The following is a 19,679-nucleotide window of genomic DNA, read 5'->3' as shown; positions in this document are numbered from 1 at the left end:
ATTCTTGTTTGCGGCGAAAAGCGCTTGATTTTGGAAATGAGCCGACGATGAGACAAGGCGATCGATCATAATTATAATTCCTGTCAGACTAATCGCGAATGATCATCTTCCATATCGGGATCATTAAAGGATTTAGAATCCATTAATTTCACATTAGCTTCGTGTTATTCGCCGCATCCGTATCTTAATTGTGGGATTAGGTGGGGAGAGGAGGGCGTAAACAATTTTTTGCGGGATTTGACGTGCATCAAAGGGAGTGCATAAGTGCGTGTTTGACAATTTTCGGTTCATTTCTAGTCGATAAGGAGAATAATCGAGAATTTTGTGGAATCATCGCCAGGTCAAGTTAGTACAGATCAAGTCGGATCGAGTTATGTCAGGTCGGGACAAGTCAGGTCGGGTGGCGTTAGGACAGGTCAAATCAGGTCAGTTCTAGCCAGAACCGGTTATTACTTGTATGTTGTTCTCATCTATTACTCTATGCTTTGTTCTCGTTGTTTCTGCGTATTTATATTTATATTATCCATCTATTTGTGTTTTCCCCTTTCTTTGTCGCCTTTAGTGTGTCTTTTTTCTCCTTTTTCTCTCGCATTTTCTTGTGAAATTTTAATATCGTTTTTGTAGTCTTTTTAGTTCATTTTTTGCTTTTTTGTCGCCTTCTCCTATTTCTGATCGTCTTTTTCTGTAACTTTCTCTTGTATCCTTTTTTGTCGCATTTTTTGTATCTCTTTTTTAATGTTTTTTTTGTTCTTTTTTGTAGCTTTTTATGCTTTTTTAAATCGTATTTTCTGTGGACTTTTTTACTCGTTATTTTTTGTCCATTTGATTTATATTTTTGTATTTTTTATCTTATTTTCTTTTTGATGTATTTTGTTTCATATCGTCACCTAATCACCTAATCAATTACTCACCTAATCACCTAATCACTTAATCACCTAATCATCACTTAATCACATAATCATCAAATCATCACCTAATCACCAAATCATCACCTATCACCAAATTATCACCTAATCACCAAATAATCACATAATCACCAAATCATCACCTAATCACATAATCATCACCTAATCACCTAATCATCACTTAATCCACCTAATCATTACTTAATCACCAAATCATGGCTTAATTACCAAATCACCAAATCACCAAATCACTAAATCACCAAATCGCTAAATCACCAAATCATCTAATCACCTATCATCTAATCACCTAATCACCTAATCACCTAATCACTTAATCACCTAATCACCTAATTTTTCTTGTGAAATTTTAATATCGTTTTTGCTCGCCTTTTTTTGTGGTCTTTCCTTTTGTAGTCTTTTTAGTCCATTTTTTTTGTCTTTTTTTGTCGCATTTTTTGCATCAGTTTTTTTTTTATCATTTTCTTGTGACTTTTTCGGTATTGTTTTTGTTGTATTTTTGTGTTTTTTATTGACTTCTGGTCGCTTCTTTGTTGCCTTTTTTTGTGTCTGTCTATCCTTTTTTGTCGTTTTATCTATCGCTCTTTCGTAAGATTTTTGGATCTTTTTTTGTCCGTTTTTTTTGTCACATTTTGTGTCGGCCTTTTTTTATTTTTTTGGAAGCATTTCTTTTGTCTTTTTTTTTTCGTCCTTTTTGTTGTCTTCTGTTGCCTTATTTGTTGTTCTTTGTGAAATTTTGATGTCGTTTTTGTAGAATTTTTTTCCTTTGTTGTCTTTCCTTCCCTGTTAACTTGTTTGTAGTCTTTTTAGTCCATTTTTGTTTTGTTTTTTTTGTCGCTTTTTTTTGTATCGGCTTTTTGTCTTATAATTTTTTGATTTTTTGTCGCCTTTTTTGTTTATCCTTTTTGGTCGTTTTTATAACTTTGTCTTGTAGCCTTTTTTGTAGCATTTTTAAATCCGTTTTTTATGTTTATTGTTCTTTTTTTTCGCTTTCTTGTGGTTTTTCTAAATTGTTGTTTTTGTCGCCTCGTTTTTGTCGTATTTTGTCTGGGCTTTTCTTTAGTCTTTTTTTTTTACACATTTGATTTATATTTTTGTATTTTCTATCTTATTTTCGTGTTTTCTTGTGGACTTTTTTTGTCGTCGTTTTTGTCTCATTTTTGTCGTTTTTTATGATTTTTTTGTCGTCTGTTGGGGCCTTGCTTTGGTGGACTTTTTTTGGCTTATTTTTTTCGTATCGTGTAGTACTTTTTGACGTCGTTTTTTATATTTTTCGCACTTTTAATATTATTTTCTTGTGGACTTTCTTGTCGTTTTTGTGGCCTTTTTTCCGTTGTTTTTGTGCGTTTTTGTAGTCTTTTTCTATCGCTTTTTTTTGTTGTTTTTTTTTCTATCCCTTTGTGGTCTTTTTTTTGTTCCTTTCTTTGGTCGCTTTTTTTGTGCTTTTTTTGATACCGGTTTTTTATAGACGTTTTTGTTGTTTTTTTGGGTGCTTTCATTTGTCGTCTTCAATGACCCATTTTCTTTTGAAATTTTAATATCGTTTTTTGTCGCCTTTTTCCTTTTGTCTTTTCCTTCTTGTTAACTTTTTTGTAGCCGTTTGTTTTGTTGTCTTTGGTCCATTTTTTGTTTCATTTTATTGTGTCTTTTTTGTGGCATTCATTGTATCAGTTTTTTTTGTTGTACTTTTTGTGTACTTCTATTTGTCATTTTTCTTTGTGGTGCTTTTGACATCTTTTTCTGTATCTTTTATTTGTATTTTTGTGTTTTTTTACCTTTTTTCGTATTTTCTTGTGGACTTTTTTTCCTCTTTTGTTTCTTTTTTGTTGTCTTTTGTGCGTTTTTCTCGTCTTTTTCTATCTCATTTTCTTGGCAACTTTTTGTAGTTTTATATCACTTTTTTGTCCCCTTTTCGAGCCTTTTTTGTTGCTTTATATGTCGCCTTCTTTTTGGTGGACTTTTTGATGTATTTTGTTTCATATCGTCACCTAATCACCTAATCAATTACTCACCTAATCACCTAATCACGTAATCACCTAATGATCACTTAATCACCTAATCATCAAATCATCACCTAATGACCAAATCATCACCTAATCACCAAATCATCACCTATCACCAAATCATCACCTAATCACCAAATAATCACCTAATCACCAAATCATCACCTAATCACATAATCATCACCTAATCACCTAATCATCACTTAATCCACCTAATCATTACTTAATCACCAAATCATCACTTAATTACCAAATCACCAAATCACTAACTCATCTAATCACCTATCATCTAACCACCTAATCACTTTATCACCTAATCACCTAATCACCTAATCACTTAATCACCAAATCACCTAATTTTTCTTGAGAAATTTTAATATCGTTTTTGCTCGCCTTTTTTTGTGGTCTTTCCTTTTGTAGTCTTTTTAGTCCATTTTTTTGTCTTTTTTTGTCGCATTTTTTGCATCAGTTTTTTTTTTATCATTTTCTTGTGTTTTTGTTGTATTTTTTGTGTTTTTTTTAACTTCTGGTCGCTTTTTTGTTGCCTTTTTTTGTGTCCGTTTATCCTTTTTTGTCGTTTTATCTATCGCTCTTTCGTAAGATTTTTGGATCTTTTTTTTGTCCGCTTTTTTTGTCACATTTTTTGTCGGCCTTTTTTTATTTTTTTGGAAGCATTTCTTTTGTTTTTTTTTCGTCCTTTTTGTTGGTTTCTGTTGCCTTATTTGTTGTTCTTTGTGAAATTTTGGTGTCGTTTTTGTAGAATTTTTTTCCTTTGTTGTCTTTCCTTTCCTGTTAACTTTTTTGCAGTCTTTTTAGTCCAGTTTTGTGTAGTTTTCTTTGTCGCTTTTTTTGTATCGGTTTTTTGTCTTATAATTATTTGCTTTTTTTTGTCGCCTTTTTTGTTTATCCTTTTTGGTCGTTTTTTATAACTTTGTTTTGTCGCTTTTTTAATCCGTTTTTTATGTTTATTGTTCTTTTTTTCGCTTTCTTGTGGTTTTTCTAAATTGTTCTTTTTGTCGCCTCGTTTTTGTCGCATTTTCTCTGGACTTTTCTTTAGTTGTTTTTTTTACACATTTGATTTATATTTTTGTTTTTTTATCTTATTTTCGTCTTTTCTTATGGACTTTTTTTGTCGTCGTTTTCGTCTCATTTTTGTGGTTTTTTATGATTTTTTGTCGTCTGTTGGGGCCTTGCTTTGGTGGACTTTTTTTGACTTATTTTTGTCGTATCGTGTAGTACTTTTTAACGTCTTTTTTTATATTTTTAGCACTTTTGATATTATTTTCTTGTGGACTTTCTTGTCGTTTTTGTGGCCTTTTTTTCGATGTTTTTTCTGCATTGTTGTCGTCTTTTTCTATCGCATTTACTTAAGGATTGTCGCTTTTTTTGTATTTTTTTTGTCGTCCTTTTTTTCATTTCTTTGGAAGCGGTTTTTTTTTGTTTTTTTTTTTCTATCAATTTTTGGTCTTTTTTTTGTTCCTTTCTTTGGTCGCTTTTTTGTGCTTTTTTGCTATCGGTTTTTTATAGATTTTCTGTTGTTTTCTTGGGTGCTTTCATTTGTCGCCTTCACTTAATCACTTAATCACTTAATCACGTTGAAAAATTAAAAAAATACTTCATAAATCGGAAAAATACAAAAATTAAAAAATTGCACAATGACGCATCGAAAAGGTTAAGAATTTGGGACATAGAAAATAGAATATTAAAAAAAAATACAAATTATAAACTGAGAAAGGAAAAACCACGACAAAATTAAAATAACTAAAATTAAAAAATTGTTCAAAAAGCGGAAAAAAACGAACTAATGAAAAATCGAAAAATTGGAACAATGAAACATCGAAAAGTTTAAGAATTCGGGCAAGAGAAAATAGAAAAATCGGGAAACTTAAAAATTAACTGAAGAATCAAAAATGAAAAACCTAAGAATTTTAACACTGAAATATCGAGAAACTGAAAAATTAAAAACCAAACACTAAAATATATAAAATTTGTAAAAAGCATAATTACTGAATATAAATCAAAAAACTAAAAGTTTAAAAATTGAAAAATTGAGAGATGAAAAATCGGAAAACTGCAAACCACGAAAAATTAAAATAAAAGAAAAAAATTAAAAATAATACTTCAAGAAACGGAAAAAATCGAAATATTGGACTATCAAGCACCGACAAGTTTAAGTATTTGGGAAATAGCAAAAAAAACACAAAACAACGACCAAAGAAAGGAACAAAAACGACAATCCTTAAGTAAATGGGATAGAAAAAGGCGACAAAAAAATTAACAAAAGCACAAGAAAAGTGACCAAAAAATTAGCAAAAAATAGAACAAAAAAGACAACAAAGAAGCGGTAACAAGAGATCAACAAAAAAAATCACAAAAAATACGAGAGAAAAACGACACAAAAGACAACAAAAACAGTACCAAAAAAGCGAAAAAAAGACGACTAAAAATCGTTAACAAAAATGCGACAAGAAAGACATCAAGAAAACGATAACAAGAGAACGAGAAAAAAAGACAAGAAATTGAGACAAAAAATACTTTTGTACGATATTAAAATTTTACAAGAAAATGGGTCAGAAACAAGGTGAAAAAAAACACAGTCAAGGCGACAAATGACAAATGAAAGTATGTATTTTTTGTATTTTTTTTTAACTTCTGGTCGCTGTGTTGCTGTCTTTTTATCCCTTTTTTGTCGTTTTTTTAAATTGTTTTTTTTGTCGCCTCGTTTTTGTCGTATTTTTTGTGCATTTTATTTGCATTTTTTAGCTTTCTTTCGTGTTTTCTTGTGCACTTTGTCGGCGTTTTTGAATACTTTTCTGTCGTCTTTTTGTGCTTTTTGCCGTCTTTTTTTGTCTTTTCGATGTTTCATTGTTGCAATTTTTCGATTTTTCATTAGTTCGTTTTTTTCCGCTTTTTGAACAATTTTTTAATTTCTAAGTTTTTCAATTTTCTATTTCCATTTCCCAAATTCTTAAATTTTTCAGTGTTTCATTATGCAGTTTTATTTTCCAATGTTCCTATTTTTTCCGATTTTTGAAGTATTTTTTAATTTTTCATGGTTTGGAATTTTGGAATTTTTCATCTTTCAGTTTTTGATTTTTCAGTTTCTCGATTTAAATTTTTAGATTTTTAAATAACAACAATTTATTTACGAAAGTGTTCATTACATAAATCAAACTAAACAAAATAAATCAATTTTTATGTTTAATTTTCCGATTTTTAGTAATTTGATTTTTAATTTTTTGATGTTTCAATTTTTCGTTTCTTCAATCTTAGGATTTTTTAGAAACGTGTTAGATTTTTAAATTTTTTACTTTTCCAATCTTCTAGTTTTAAAATTTGTAAGTTTTTCATTTTTGATTATTAATTTTCTCGGTGTCTCAACTTCTCAATTTCTCGATTATTTAATTTTTCAGTTCCTCAAATTTTCGATTTTCCATTCTTCAATTTTTCAAGTTTTTAGACATTTTAATGTTTCCTTCAATTTTGCGTTTAAATAAGTTTTTGATTTTATTACTTACCATATTTGAGCATTATAAATCATATTAGTTATGTCTAAATTATATTTAATTATATCGTGAAAATGTACAGCTTTGACCGATCAATTTCAACCGTTTCGAAATTTTTTCCAAAATTTAAACATTGTCGAGTAAACGAATCATGGAACCCGATAAATTAATACTGAAGTCGGACTTACCCCGTTTTCAGTCCTTTTCGGAAAAATATCCATTTTCTTTCGTGTTCACAGCACCAATACAACACATTTTCACTAATATTTATTAATAATTCTTAAGAATACAAAAAGCTAACAAAGTTAGTCGAGTTACAAAAGTCTCTTTTGCTCCACGTTGGCCACCAACGAGCGATTTTCAAGATTTTTGTGAAACTTTGCTGGTTTTGAATTTGTATTATCTGTCCTCGATAGTTGATGCTCAGCAAGAACCACGGGAAGGTCTGGAGCAGATCTCGCTAGGAAAGGAGAGGACTAGGATTTGTTAATGAGGGATAGAACGTTATACAGTACATTACAATGGAAATACAATACAAGTACCTACAATCTAACTACAATATAGAATACACTACAGATACAGATACAATTCAGATACAATACAAATACAAAGTTAGTACCCAATACACCACCGGAAGAAATTGCACCAAAAATTGAGAATGTTGCAAAATGAAAACCCAAGCAAGCACACCGATGGAACTCGGAACGAAATCTATTGGTCGCAGCGCTCGCACGCCCAAGGGAGAACGCAGCCGCATAAATCCAAGGCCGACTGACCTCATCCTTATCGGATGATGCGACCCAGCGTCTAAGGGCCAACAAACCCCCCCAGGCCAGAGCGTCTGACGACATGGAGAATTCAGACTCTGAACCAAAGAATGCACTGTTGCAAAAAGAATACCCAAGCAAGCACACCGATGGAACTCGGGACGAAATCTATAGGTCGCAGCGCTCACACGCCCAAGGGAGAACGCAGCCGCATAAACACAGGGCCGACTGACCTCATCCGTTTAGGATGATGAACCTCATCCTTTTAGGATGATGACCCAGCGTCTAAGGGCCAAAGAACCCCCCCAGGCCAGAGCGTCTGACGACATGGAGAATTCAGTCTCGGAACCAAAGAATGCACTGTTGCAAAATTAAAACCCAAGCAAATGCACCGTGAAAACAAAGCATTTGCACCACTGGAGCTAAATTGGCAAGACCCAAGTTAAGTTAGTAACACATAAAATATACAGTACAAAATGGTTCAATTACAAAAGTTACAATTTACAAATTTCTCCACGTTTGCCAACAAAGAGCGATGACTCTGCTCGCTCGTTGCTGTTGCCCAGCAAGAACCAAACAATACGAGGAGGTCTGGAGTGCGTCTTGCCATTAAAAGAGAGGACTAGGGTTTGATAGCATGGGTGAAGGACACCGTATTTTGTAAATTTGGACGCCGTACTTTAAAAATGATGCATACGGTATTTTGTGAATTATGAACGCAGTACTTTGTATATTCTAAAGCCGTACTTTATCAATCCTGGATGTATGTTATTAACAACAAATTTCAAAAAAAATCGGGCATTTTTGGAAAAATATCCACTTTCCTTCGTGTTCACCGCACTTAACACAACATTTTCGCTTATATTTATTAACAAAAAATTAGAAATTCGCGAACACGTGCTACTTTTTACCCAAAACGGAGCTCCGATGTTGCTGCCATCAAACCGGAATCAACACTGAACACAGAGGAGCGAAAAAGTGACCTTTTATAAGGTAGCTCACATGACAGTGACGTCATCGTACGTCACGATGAGATTGCAAAAATTATGTGTTCTTAGGAAAATGGTTTTCGGTTTAATTATCATATATTGATAGTTATCATATTTAAACAGTATGAATTGTATTAATTATGTTTAAATTTTATTTAATTATATCGCGAAAATGTATAGCTTTGACCTACCAACTTCAATCGTTTCGAAAATTTTTCCCAAATTTAAACATTGTCGAATAAACGAATCACAGAATGCGATAAATTAAAACTGAAGTCGTACTTGCCCTGTTTTCGGTCCTTTTCGGAAAAATATCCAGTTTCGTTCGTATTCACAGCACTAACACTACAAATTTTCCGTAATATGTATTAATAATAAACTAGAAATTCGCTAAAACGCTCCACTTTTACGCCAAAATGACGCGACGATCTTGCCGCCATCAAACAGAAATTAATACTGAACACAAAGGACCGAAACACGTGACCTTTATACAGGTAGCTCACGTGACATTGACGTCATCGTACGTCACGATGAGACTGCAAAAATTATTTTTGATATTTTGGCCGGGAAAATGCACATTTTTGGGAATAATTTAACATTGTTTAAACAAATTGATTTGTTTTTAATAATTTCGGGTTTGTAAGAAAACGAGGTCCTATTAAATTTTCATATATGAATGAATTATCATATTTAAACATTATAAATGATATTAATTATGTTTAAAATTCATTTATTTATATCGCGAAAATGTACAGCTTTGATCAACCAATTTCAATCGTTTCGAAAAACTTCTCAAAAATTAAGCACTGTCGAGTAAACAAATCACGGAACCCAATAAATTAAAACTCAAATCGTACTTACCATGATTTTCGGTCTTTTCGGAAAAATATCCACTTTCGTTCGTGTTCACACACAAAACATTTTCGCAAATATTTATTAACAATAAATTAGAAATTCGCGAACACGTGCTACTTTTAACCCAAAACGGAGCTCCAGTGTTGTTGCTACCAGACCAGAATCAAAACTAAACAGAGAGGACGGAATGATGGACCTTTTATCAGGTAGTTCACGTGACAGTGACGTCATCGTACGTCACGATGAGATTGCAAAAATTATTTTTCATATTTTAGCACAGAAACTGTACATTTTCGGGGTTAATTTAACAATGTTTAAACAAACTAATTTGTTTTTGCTAACCTCGTGTTCCTAGGAAAATGATTTTCGGTTTAATTATCATATATTGATAGTTATCACATTTAAACATTATGAATTGTATTAATTATGTTTAAATTTTATTTAATTATAGCGCGAAAATGTATAGCTTTGACCCACCAACTTCAATCGTTTCGAAAATTTTTCCAAAATTTAAACATTGTCGAATAAACGAATCACGGATTCCGATAAATTAAAGCTGAAGTCGTACTTGCCCTGTTTTCGGTCCTTTTCGGAAAAATATCCATTTTCGTTCGTGTTCACAGCACTAACACAACAAATTTTCCGTAATATGTATTAATAATAAACTAGAAATTCGCTAAAACGCTCCACTTTTACGCCAAATTGAAGCGACGATCTTGCCGCCATCAAACAGAAATTAATACTGAACACAAACGACCGAAACACGTGACCTTTATACAGGTAGCTCACGTGACATTGACGCCATCGTACGTCACGATGAGACTGCAAAAATTATTTTTCATATTTTGGCCGGGAAAATGCACATTTTCGGGGATAATTTAACATTGTTTAAACAAATTGATTTGTTTTTAATAACTTCGGGTTTGTAAGAAAACGAGATCCTGTTAAATTTTCATATATGAAAGATTATCATATTTAAAAATTATAAATGATATTAATTATGTTTAAAATTTATTTATTTATATCGCGAAAATGTACAGCTTTGATCAACCAACTTCAATCGTTTCGAAAAACTTCCCAAAAATTGAGCACTGTCGAGTAAACAAATCACGGAACCCAATAAATTAAAACTCAAATCGTACTTACCATGATTTTCGGTCTTTTCGGAAAAATATCCACTTTCCTTCGTGTTCACAACACTTAACACAAAACATTTTCGCAAATATTTATTAACAATAAATTAGAAATTCGCGAACACGTGTTACTTTTAACCCAAAACGGAGCTCCAGTGTTGTTGCTACCAGACCAGAATCAAAACTAAACACAGAGGACGAAAAAATGAACCTTTTATCAGGTAGCTCACGTGACAGTGACGTCATCGTACGTCACGATGAGATTGCAAAAATTATTTTTCATATTTTAGCTCAGAAATTGTACATTTTCGTGGTTAATTTAACAATGTTTAAACAAACTAATTTGTTTTTGCTAACCTCGTGTTCTTCGGGAAATGGTTTTCGGTTTAATTATCATATATTAATAGTTATCATATTTAAACATTATGAATTATATTAATTATGTTTAAATTTTATTTAATTATATCGCGAAAATGTATAACTTTGACCCACCAACTTCAATCGTTTCGAAAATTTTTCCAAAATATAAACCTTGTCGAATTAACGAATCACGGATTCCGATAAATTAAAGCTGAAGTCGTACTTGCCCTGTTTTTGGTCCTTTTCGGAAAAATATCCATTTTCGTTCGTGTTCACAGCACTAACACAACATATTTTCCGTAATATGTATTAATAATAAACTAGAAATTCGCTAAAACGCTCCACTTTTACGCCAAAATGAAGCGACGATCTTGCCGCCATCAAACAGAAATTAATACCGAACACAAAGGACCGAAACACGTGACCTTTATACAGGTAGCTCACGTGACATTGACGCCATCGTACGTCACGATGAGACTGCAAAAATTATTTTTCATATTTTGGCCGGGAAAATGCACATTTTCGGGGATAATTTAACATTGTTTAAACAAATTGATTGGTTTTTAATAATTTCGGGTTTGTAAGAAAACGAGGTCCTATTAAATTTTCATATATGAATGAATTATCATATTTAAACATTATAAATGATAATAATTATGTTTAAAATTCATTTATTTATATCGCGAAAATGTATAGCTTTGATCAACCAATTTCAATCGTTTCGAAAAACTTCTCAAAAATTAAGCACTGTCGAGTAAACAAATCACGGAACCCAATAAATTAAAACTCAAATCGTACTTACCATGATTTTCGGTCTTTTCGGAAAAATATCCACTTTCCTTCGTGTTCACAGCACTTAACACAAAACATTTTCGCAAATATTTATTAACAATAAATTAGAAATTCGCGAACACGTGTTACTTTTAACCCAAAACGGAGCTCCAGTGTTGTTGCTACCAGACCGGAATCAAAACTAAACACAGAGGACGGAAAAATGAACCTTTTATCAGGTAGCTCACGTGACAGTGACGTCATCGTACGTCACGATGAGATTGCAAAAATTATTTTTCATATTTTAGCTCAGAAATTGTACATTTTCGTGGTTAATTTAACAATGTTTAAACAAACTAATTTGTTTTTGCTAACCTCGTGTTCTTCGAGAAATGGTTTTCGGTTTAATTATCATATATTAATAGTTAACATATTTAAACATTATGAATTATATTAATTATGTTTAAATTTTATTTAATTATATCGCGAAAATGTATAGCTTTGACCCACCAATTTCAATCGTTTCGAAAATTTTTCCAAAATTTAAACATTGTCGAATAAACGAATCACGGAATCCGATAAATTAAAACTGAAGTCGTACTTACCCTGTTTTCGGTCCTTTTCGGAAAAATATCCATTTTCGTTCGTGTTCACAGCACTAACACAACATATTTTCCGTAATATGTATTAACAATAAACTAGAAATTCGCTAAAACGCTCCACTTTTACGCCAAAATGAAGCGACGATCTTGCCGCCATCAAACAGAAATTAATACTGAACACAAAGGACCGAAACACGTGACCTTTATACAGGTAGCTCACGTGACATTGACGTCATCGTACGTCACGATGAGATTGCAAAAATTATTTTTCATATTTTGGCCGGGAAAATGCACATTTTCGGGGATAATTTAACATTGTTTAAACAAATTGATTTGTTTATAATAATTTCGGGTTTGTAAGAAAACGAGGTCCTATTAAATTTTCATATATGAATCAATTATCATATTTAAACATTATAAATGATATTAATTATGTTTAAAATTCATTTATTTATATCGCGAAAATGTATAGCTTTGATCAACCAATTTCAATCGTTTCGAAAAACTTCTCAAAAATTAAGCACTGTCGAGTAAACAAATCACGGAACCCAATAAATTAAAACTCAAATCGTACTTACCATGATTTTCGGTCTTTTCGGAAAAATATCCACTTTCCTTCGTGTTCACAGCACTTAACACAAAACATTTTCGCAAATATTTATTAACAATAAATTAGAAATTCGCGAACACGTGTTACTTTTAACCCAAAACGGAGCTCCAGTGTTGTTGATACCAGACCGGAATTAAAACTAAACAGAGAGGACGGAATGATGGACCTTTTATCAGGTAGCTCACGTGACAGTGACGTCATCGTACGTCACGATGAGATTGCAAAAATTATTTTTCATATTTTAGCACAGAAATTGTACATTTTCGGGGTTAATTTAACAATGTTTAAACAAACTAATTTGTTTTTGCTAACCTCGTGTTCCTAGGAAAATGATTTTCGGTTTAATTATCATATATTGATAGTTATCACATTTAAACATTATGAATTGTATTAATTATGTTTAAATTTTATTTAATTATATCGCGAAAATGTATAGCTTTGACCTACGAACTTCAATCGTTTCGAAAATTTTTCCCAAATTTAAACATTGTCGAATAAACGAATCACAGAATGCGATAAATTAAAACTGAAGTCGTACTTACCCTGTTTTCGGTCCTTTTCGGAAAAATATCCATTTTCGTTCGTGTTAACAGCACTAACACAACATATTTTTCGTAATATGTATTAATAATAAACTAGAAATTCGTTAAAACGCTCCACTTTTACGCCAAAATGAAGCGCCGATCTTGCCGCCATCAAACAGAAATTAATACTGAACACAAAGGACCGAAACACGTGACCTTTATACAGGTAGCTCACGTGACATTGACGTCATCGTACGTCACGATGAGACTGCCAAAATTATTTTTCATATTTTGGCCGGAAAAATGCACATTTTCGGGGATAATTTAACATTGTTTAAACAAATTGATTTGTTTTTAATAATTTCGGGTTTGTAAGAAAACGAGGTCCTATTAAATTTTCATATATGAATGAATTATCATATTTAAACATTATAAATGATATTAATTATGTTTAAAATTCATTTATTTATATCGCGAAAATGTATAGCTTTGATCAACCAATTTCAATCCTTTCGAAAAACTTCCCAAAAATTAAGCACTGTCGAGTAAACAAATCACGGAACCCAATAAATTAAAACTCAAATCGTACTTACCATGATTTTCGGTCTTTTCGGAAAAATATCCACTTTCCTTCGTGTTCACAGCACTTAACACAAAACATTTTCGCAAATATTTATTAACAATAAATCAGAAATTCGCGAACACGTGTTACTTTTAACCCAAAACGGAGCTCCAGTGTTGTTGATACCAGACCGGAATCAAAACTAAACACAGTGGACGGAAAAATGGACCTTTTATCAGGTTGCTCACGTGACAGTGACGTCATCGTACGTCACGATGAGATTGCAAAAATTATTTTTCATATTTTAGCACAGAAATTCTACATTTTCGGGGTTAATTTAACACTGTTTAAACAAACTAATTTGTTTTTGCTAACCTCGTGTTCTTCGGGAAATGGTTTTCGGTTTAATTATCATATATTAATAGTTATCATATTTAAACATTATGAATTATATTAATTATGTTTAAATTTTATTTAATTATATCGCGAAAATGTATAGCTTTGACCCAGCAACTTCAATCGTTTCGAAAATTTTTCCAAAATTTAAACATTGTCGAATAAACGAATCACGGAATCCGATAAATTAAAACTGAAGTCGTACTTACCCTGTTTTCGGTCCTTTTCGGAAAAATATCCATTTTCGTTCGTGTTCACAGCACTAACGTAACATATTTTCCGTAATATGTATTAATAATAAACTAGAAATTCGCTAAAACGCTCCACTTTTACGCCAAAATGAAGCGACGATCTTGCCGCCATCAAACAAAAATTAATACTGAACACAAACGACCGAAACACGTGACCTTTATACAGGTAGCTCACGTGACATTGACGTCATCGTACGTCACGATGAGATTGCAAAAATTATTTTTCATATTTTGGCCGGGAAAATGCACATTTTTGGGAATAATTTAACATTGTTTAAACAAATTAATTTGTTTTTAATAATTTCGGGTTTGTAAGAAAACGAGGTCCTATTAAATTTTCATATATGAATGAATTATCATATTTAAACATTATAAATGATATTAATTATGTTTAAAATTCATTTATTTATATCGCGAAAATGTATAGCTTTGATCAACCAATTTCAATCGTTTCGAAAAACTTCCCAAAAATTAAGCATTGTCGAGTAAACAAATCACGGAACCCAATAAATTAAAACTCAAATCGTACTTACCATGATTTTCGGTCTTTTCGGAAAAATATCCACTTTCCTTCGTGTTCACAGCACTTAACACAAAACATTTTCGCAAATATTTATTAACAATAAATTAGAAATTCGCGAACACGTGTTACTTTTAACCCAAAACGGAGCTCCAATGTTGTTGCTACCAGACCGGAATCAAAACTAAACACAGAGGACGGAAAAATGAACCTTTTATCAGGTAGCTCACGTGACAGTGACGTCATCGTACGTCACGATGAGATTGCAAAAATTATTTTTCATATTTTAGCACAGAAATTGTACATTTTCGGGGTTAATTTAACAATGTTTAAACAAACTAATTTGTTTTTGCTAACCTCGTGTTCTTCGGGAAATGGTTTTCGGTTTAATTATCATATATTTATAGTTATCATATTTAAACATTATGAATTATATTAATTATGTTTAAATTTTATTTAATTATATCGCGAAAATGTATAACTTTGACCTACCAACTTCAATCGTTTCGAAAATTTTTCCCAAATTTAAACATTGTCGAATAAACGAATCACGGAATCCGATAAATTAAAACTGAAGTCGTACTTACCCTGTTTTCGGTCCTTTTCGGAAAAATATCCATTTTCGTTCGTGTTCACAGCACTAACACAACAAATTTTCCGTAATATGTATTAATAATAAACTAGAAATTCGCTAAAACGCTCCACTTTTACGCCAAAATGAAGCGACGATCTTGCCGCCATCAAACAGAAATTAATACTGAACACAAACGACCGAAACACGTGACCTTTATACAGGTAGCTCACGTGACATTGACGCCATCGTACGTCACGATGAGACTGCAAAAATTATTTTTCATATTTTGGCCGGGAAAATGCACATTTTCGGGGATAATTTAACATTGTTTAAACAAATTGATTTGTTTTTAATAATTTCGGGTTTGTAAGAAAACGAGGTCCTGTTAAATTTTCATATATGAATGATTATCATATTTAAAAATTATAAATGATATTAATTATGTTTAAAATTTATTTATTTATATCGCGAAAATGTATAGCTTTGATCAACCAATTTCAATCGTTTCGAAAAACTTCCCAAAAATTAAGCACTGTCGAGTAAACAAATCACGGAACCCAATAAATTAAAACTCAAATCGTACTTACCATGATTTTCGGTCTTTTCGGAAAAATATCCACTTTCCTTCGTGTTCACAGCACTTAACACAAAACATTTTCGCAAATATTTATTAACAATAAATTAGAAATTCGCGAACACGTGCTACTTTTAACCCAAAACGGAGCTCCAGTGTTGTTGCTACCAGACCAGAATCAAAACTAAACACAGAGGACGGAAAAATGAACCTTTTATCAGGTAGCTCACGTGACAGTGACGTCATCGTACGTCACGATGAGACTGCAAAAATTATTTTTCATATTTTAGCTAAGAAATTGTACATTTTCGTGGTTAATTTAACAATGTTTAAACAAACTAATTTGTTTTTGCTAACCTCGTGTTCTTCGAGAAATGGTTTTCGGTTTAATTATCATTAATTAATAGTTATCATATTTAAACATTATGAATTATATTAATTATGTTTAAATTTTATTTAATTATATCGAGAAAATGTATAGCTTTGACCTACCAACTTCAATCGTTTCGAAAATTTTTCCAAAATTTAAACATTGTCGAATAAACGAATCACGGAATCCGATAAATTAAAACTGAAGTCGTACTTACCCTGTTTTCGGTCCTTTTCGGAAAAATATCCATTTTCGTTCGTGTTCACAGCACTAACACAACAAATTTTCCGTAATATGTATTAATAATAAACTAGAAATTCGCTAAAACGCTCCACTTTTACGCCAAAATGAAGCGACGATCTTGCCGCCATCAAACAGAAATTAATACTGAACACAAACGACCGAAACACGTGACCTTTATACAGGTAGCTCACGTGACATTGACGCCATCGTACGTCACGATGAGACTGCAAAAATTATTTTTCATATTTTGGCCGGGAAAATGCACATTTTCGGGGATAATTTAACATTGTTTAAACAAATTGATTTGTTTTTAATAATTTCGGGTTTGTAAGAAAACGAGGTCCTGTTAAATTTTCATATATGAATGATTATCATATTTAAAAATTATAAATGATATTAATTATGTTTAAAATTTATTTATTTATATCGCGAAAATGTATAGCTTTGATCAACCAATTTCAATCGTTTCGAAAAACTTCCCAAAAATTAAGCACTGTCGAGTAAACAAATCACGGAACCCAATAAATTAAAACTCAAATCGTACTTACCATGATTTTCGGTCTTTTCGGAAAAATATCCACTTTCCTTCGTGTTCACAGCACTTAACACAAAACATTTTCGCAAATATTTATTAACAATAAATTAGAAATTCGCGAACACGTGCTACTTTTAACCCAAAACGGAGCTCCAGTGTTGTTGCTACCAGACCAGAATCAAAACTAAACACAGAGGACGGAAAAATGAACCTTTTATCAGGTAGCTCACGTGACAGTGACGTCATCGTACGTCACGATGAGACTGCAAAAATTATTTTTCATATTTTAGCTAAGAAATTGTACATTTTCGTGGTTAATTTAACAATGTTTAAACAAACTAATTTGTTTTTGCTAACCTCGTGTTCTTCGAGAAATGGTTTTCGGTTTAATTATCATTAATTAATAGTTATCATATTTAAACATTATGAATTATATTAATTATGTTTAAATTTTATTTAATTATATCGAGAAAATGTATAGCTTTGACCTACCAACTTCAATCGTTTCGAAAATTTTTCCAAAATTTAAACATTGTCGAATAAACGAATCACGGAATCCGATAAATTAAAACTGAAGTCGTACTTACCCTGTTTTCGGTCCTTTTCGGAAAAATATCCATTTTCGTTCGTGTTCACAGCACTAACACAACAAATTTTCCGTAATATGTATTAATAATAAACTAGAAATTCGCTAAAACGCTCCACTTTTACGCCAAAATGAAGCGACGATCTTGCCGCCATCAAACAGAAATTAATACTGAACACAAACGACCGAAACACGTGACCTTTATACAGGTAGCTCACGTGACATTGACGCCATCGTACGTCACGATGAGACTGCAAATAGTATATTATTAGCCAAGGTTGCAGAGCCAAGCATTCTAGACCGAGCGCAAATTAGAACCCGAGACGCGCAGCGTCGAGGGCTCTAAGTGCGAGGTCTAGAAGTGGCTTTGCAACCGTGGTTAATATACTATTTTTTTCACTAGTAGAAACCATAAGACAATAAACTGAAAAATAAACGTTCAATTTTTTGACGCAACATGATTTTGTTTTGATTTCTAATCAAACTTAATCTAAATCTTCAACACAAAGAAAACCGTTTATACTTGTCGCTGAGTTAATCATTTTATCTTCTACCGTCTACCAACTACCATGCGTATACTCAAGTAATGTTTGTAGCACACATTTGTTCATTTTTTAAGAAGTAATCACATCAAACATTGCGTACATAACCTCAATTTTTCTTTTTGAACCGGTGGTAGCAAAAGTTGAATTTGCTACCACTAAATGAGTCGACATTTGCATGCGTCCAGGCTGCTAGTGAAAAAAATTATTTTTCATATTTTGGCCGGGAAAATGCACATTTTCGAGGATAATTTAACATTGTTTAAACAAATTGATTTGTGTTTAATAATTTCGGGTTTGTAGGAAAACGAGTTTCGGTTTAATTATCATAATATTGATGCTTATCATATTTAAACATTATAAATAATATTAATTATATTTAAATATTATTTAATTATATTGTGAAAATTTATAACTTTGATCGACCAACTTATCAAAACTGAACACAAATGACCGAAAAGCGTGACCTTTGGACAGGTAGCTCACGTGACACTGACGTCATCGTACGTCACGATGAGACTGCAAAAATTATTTTTCATATTTTGGCCGGGAAATTAGACATTTTCAGGATTAACTTAACAATATTTAAACAAATTGCTTTGTTTTTAATACCATCGTGTTTTTAGTAAAACCGGTTTGATTATCATATATTAATAGTTACTTACCATATTTGAGCATTATAAATAATATTAATTATGTCTAAATTTTATTTAAATATATATCGTGAAAATGTAAAGTTTTGACCGATCAACTTCAACCCTTTCGAAATTTTTTCCAAAATTTAAACATTGTCGAGTAAACGAATCACGGAACTTGATAAATTAAAACTGAAGTCGTATCCCCGTTTTCGTCCAATAAAATGGCCAACAGACGGAACTTCACAATTAATATTTTTCTACACGTCCATCCACCAAATTTCAGTTTCCTTCCAACATTTCCAATGCTGAAAATACTAAACCAACTTGGTAAACCCCCGAAGCTCCACCGTTTCCCTCCGCCGCAATTTACGCCTTTAATAACGCCGGTAATAAATGTCCTCCGCGTCGCGGCGGGCCCGCGATGGAAAACATGTTAAAAACTCCAAGAACATCTCTAAATGAGACTGTTTGTCCCATTCGTCTACATTACGTATGCACCCAAGTGAAAGCCGCTGATTCCGCGCTTTTTCTCCTGCGAGATAAACCCCCGCACCCTGGTATTCAAATATGGCGGTGATGTATGGGTATAATGCCCCGTTATGGGATTACGGCTGTTCTTCTACACTCATTGTTTAAGGAAGAGATGTGCATTCTGGCGTGCGAGGGATTCAAAGGGGAATTATGCAAGACGCGGAATGGAGTGAATACCGCATGAATGCAAGCGCTGCTGCGGTTTGTGCACTGCTGGCTGTATTGTGGGTTGCGGACGGATGCGCTATGAAAAATTTAATTGCGGAGGTCGTTCGTACCATGGTTCGGGTGAGAACGGGAGGGTTAATATTAAA

At 32.3% G+C, this 19,679-nt stretch overlaps 1 protein-coding gene across 1 annotated transcript in view; it reads left to right on the top strand.

Annotated features, from left to right (window-relative positions):
* Positions 1–335: 335 nt before the first annotated feature.
* LOC135133077 (adenosine deaminase 2-like) overlaps positions 336–19,679 on the top strand; it is a 35,327-nt gene continuing 15,983 nt past the window's right edge. Inside the window, exon 1 of the mRNA XM_064061333.1 lies at positions 336–425. Coding sequence (XP_063917403.1) covers positions 374–425 — 52 coding nt within the window. The 5' untranslated portion in view covers positions 336–373. The remainder of the gene's footprint in view (positions 426–19,679) is intronic.

The sequence above is a fragment of the Zophobas morio genome, unplaced genomic scaffold (genome assembly GCF_036711695.1).
Source record: "Zophobas morio isolate AGI-343-1 ecotype UQ-CSIRO unplaced genomic scaffold, CSIRO_AGI_Zmor_V1 ptg000003l, whole genome shotgun sequence".
Taxonomy (NCBI): domain Eukaryota; kingdom Metazoa; phylum Arthropoda; class Insecta; order Coleoptera; family Tenebrionidae; genus Zophobas; species Zophobas morio.
The sequence above is the reverse complement of the archived record's forward strand: the minus strand, read 5'-3'. Positions and strand labels throughout refer to the sequence as shown.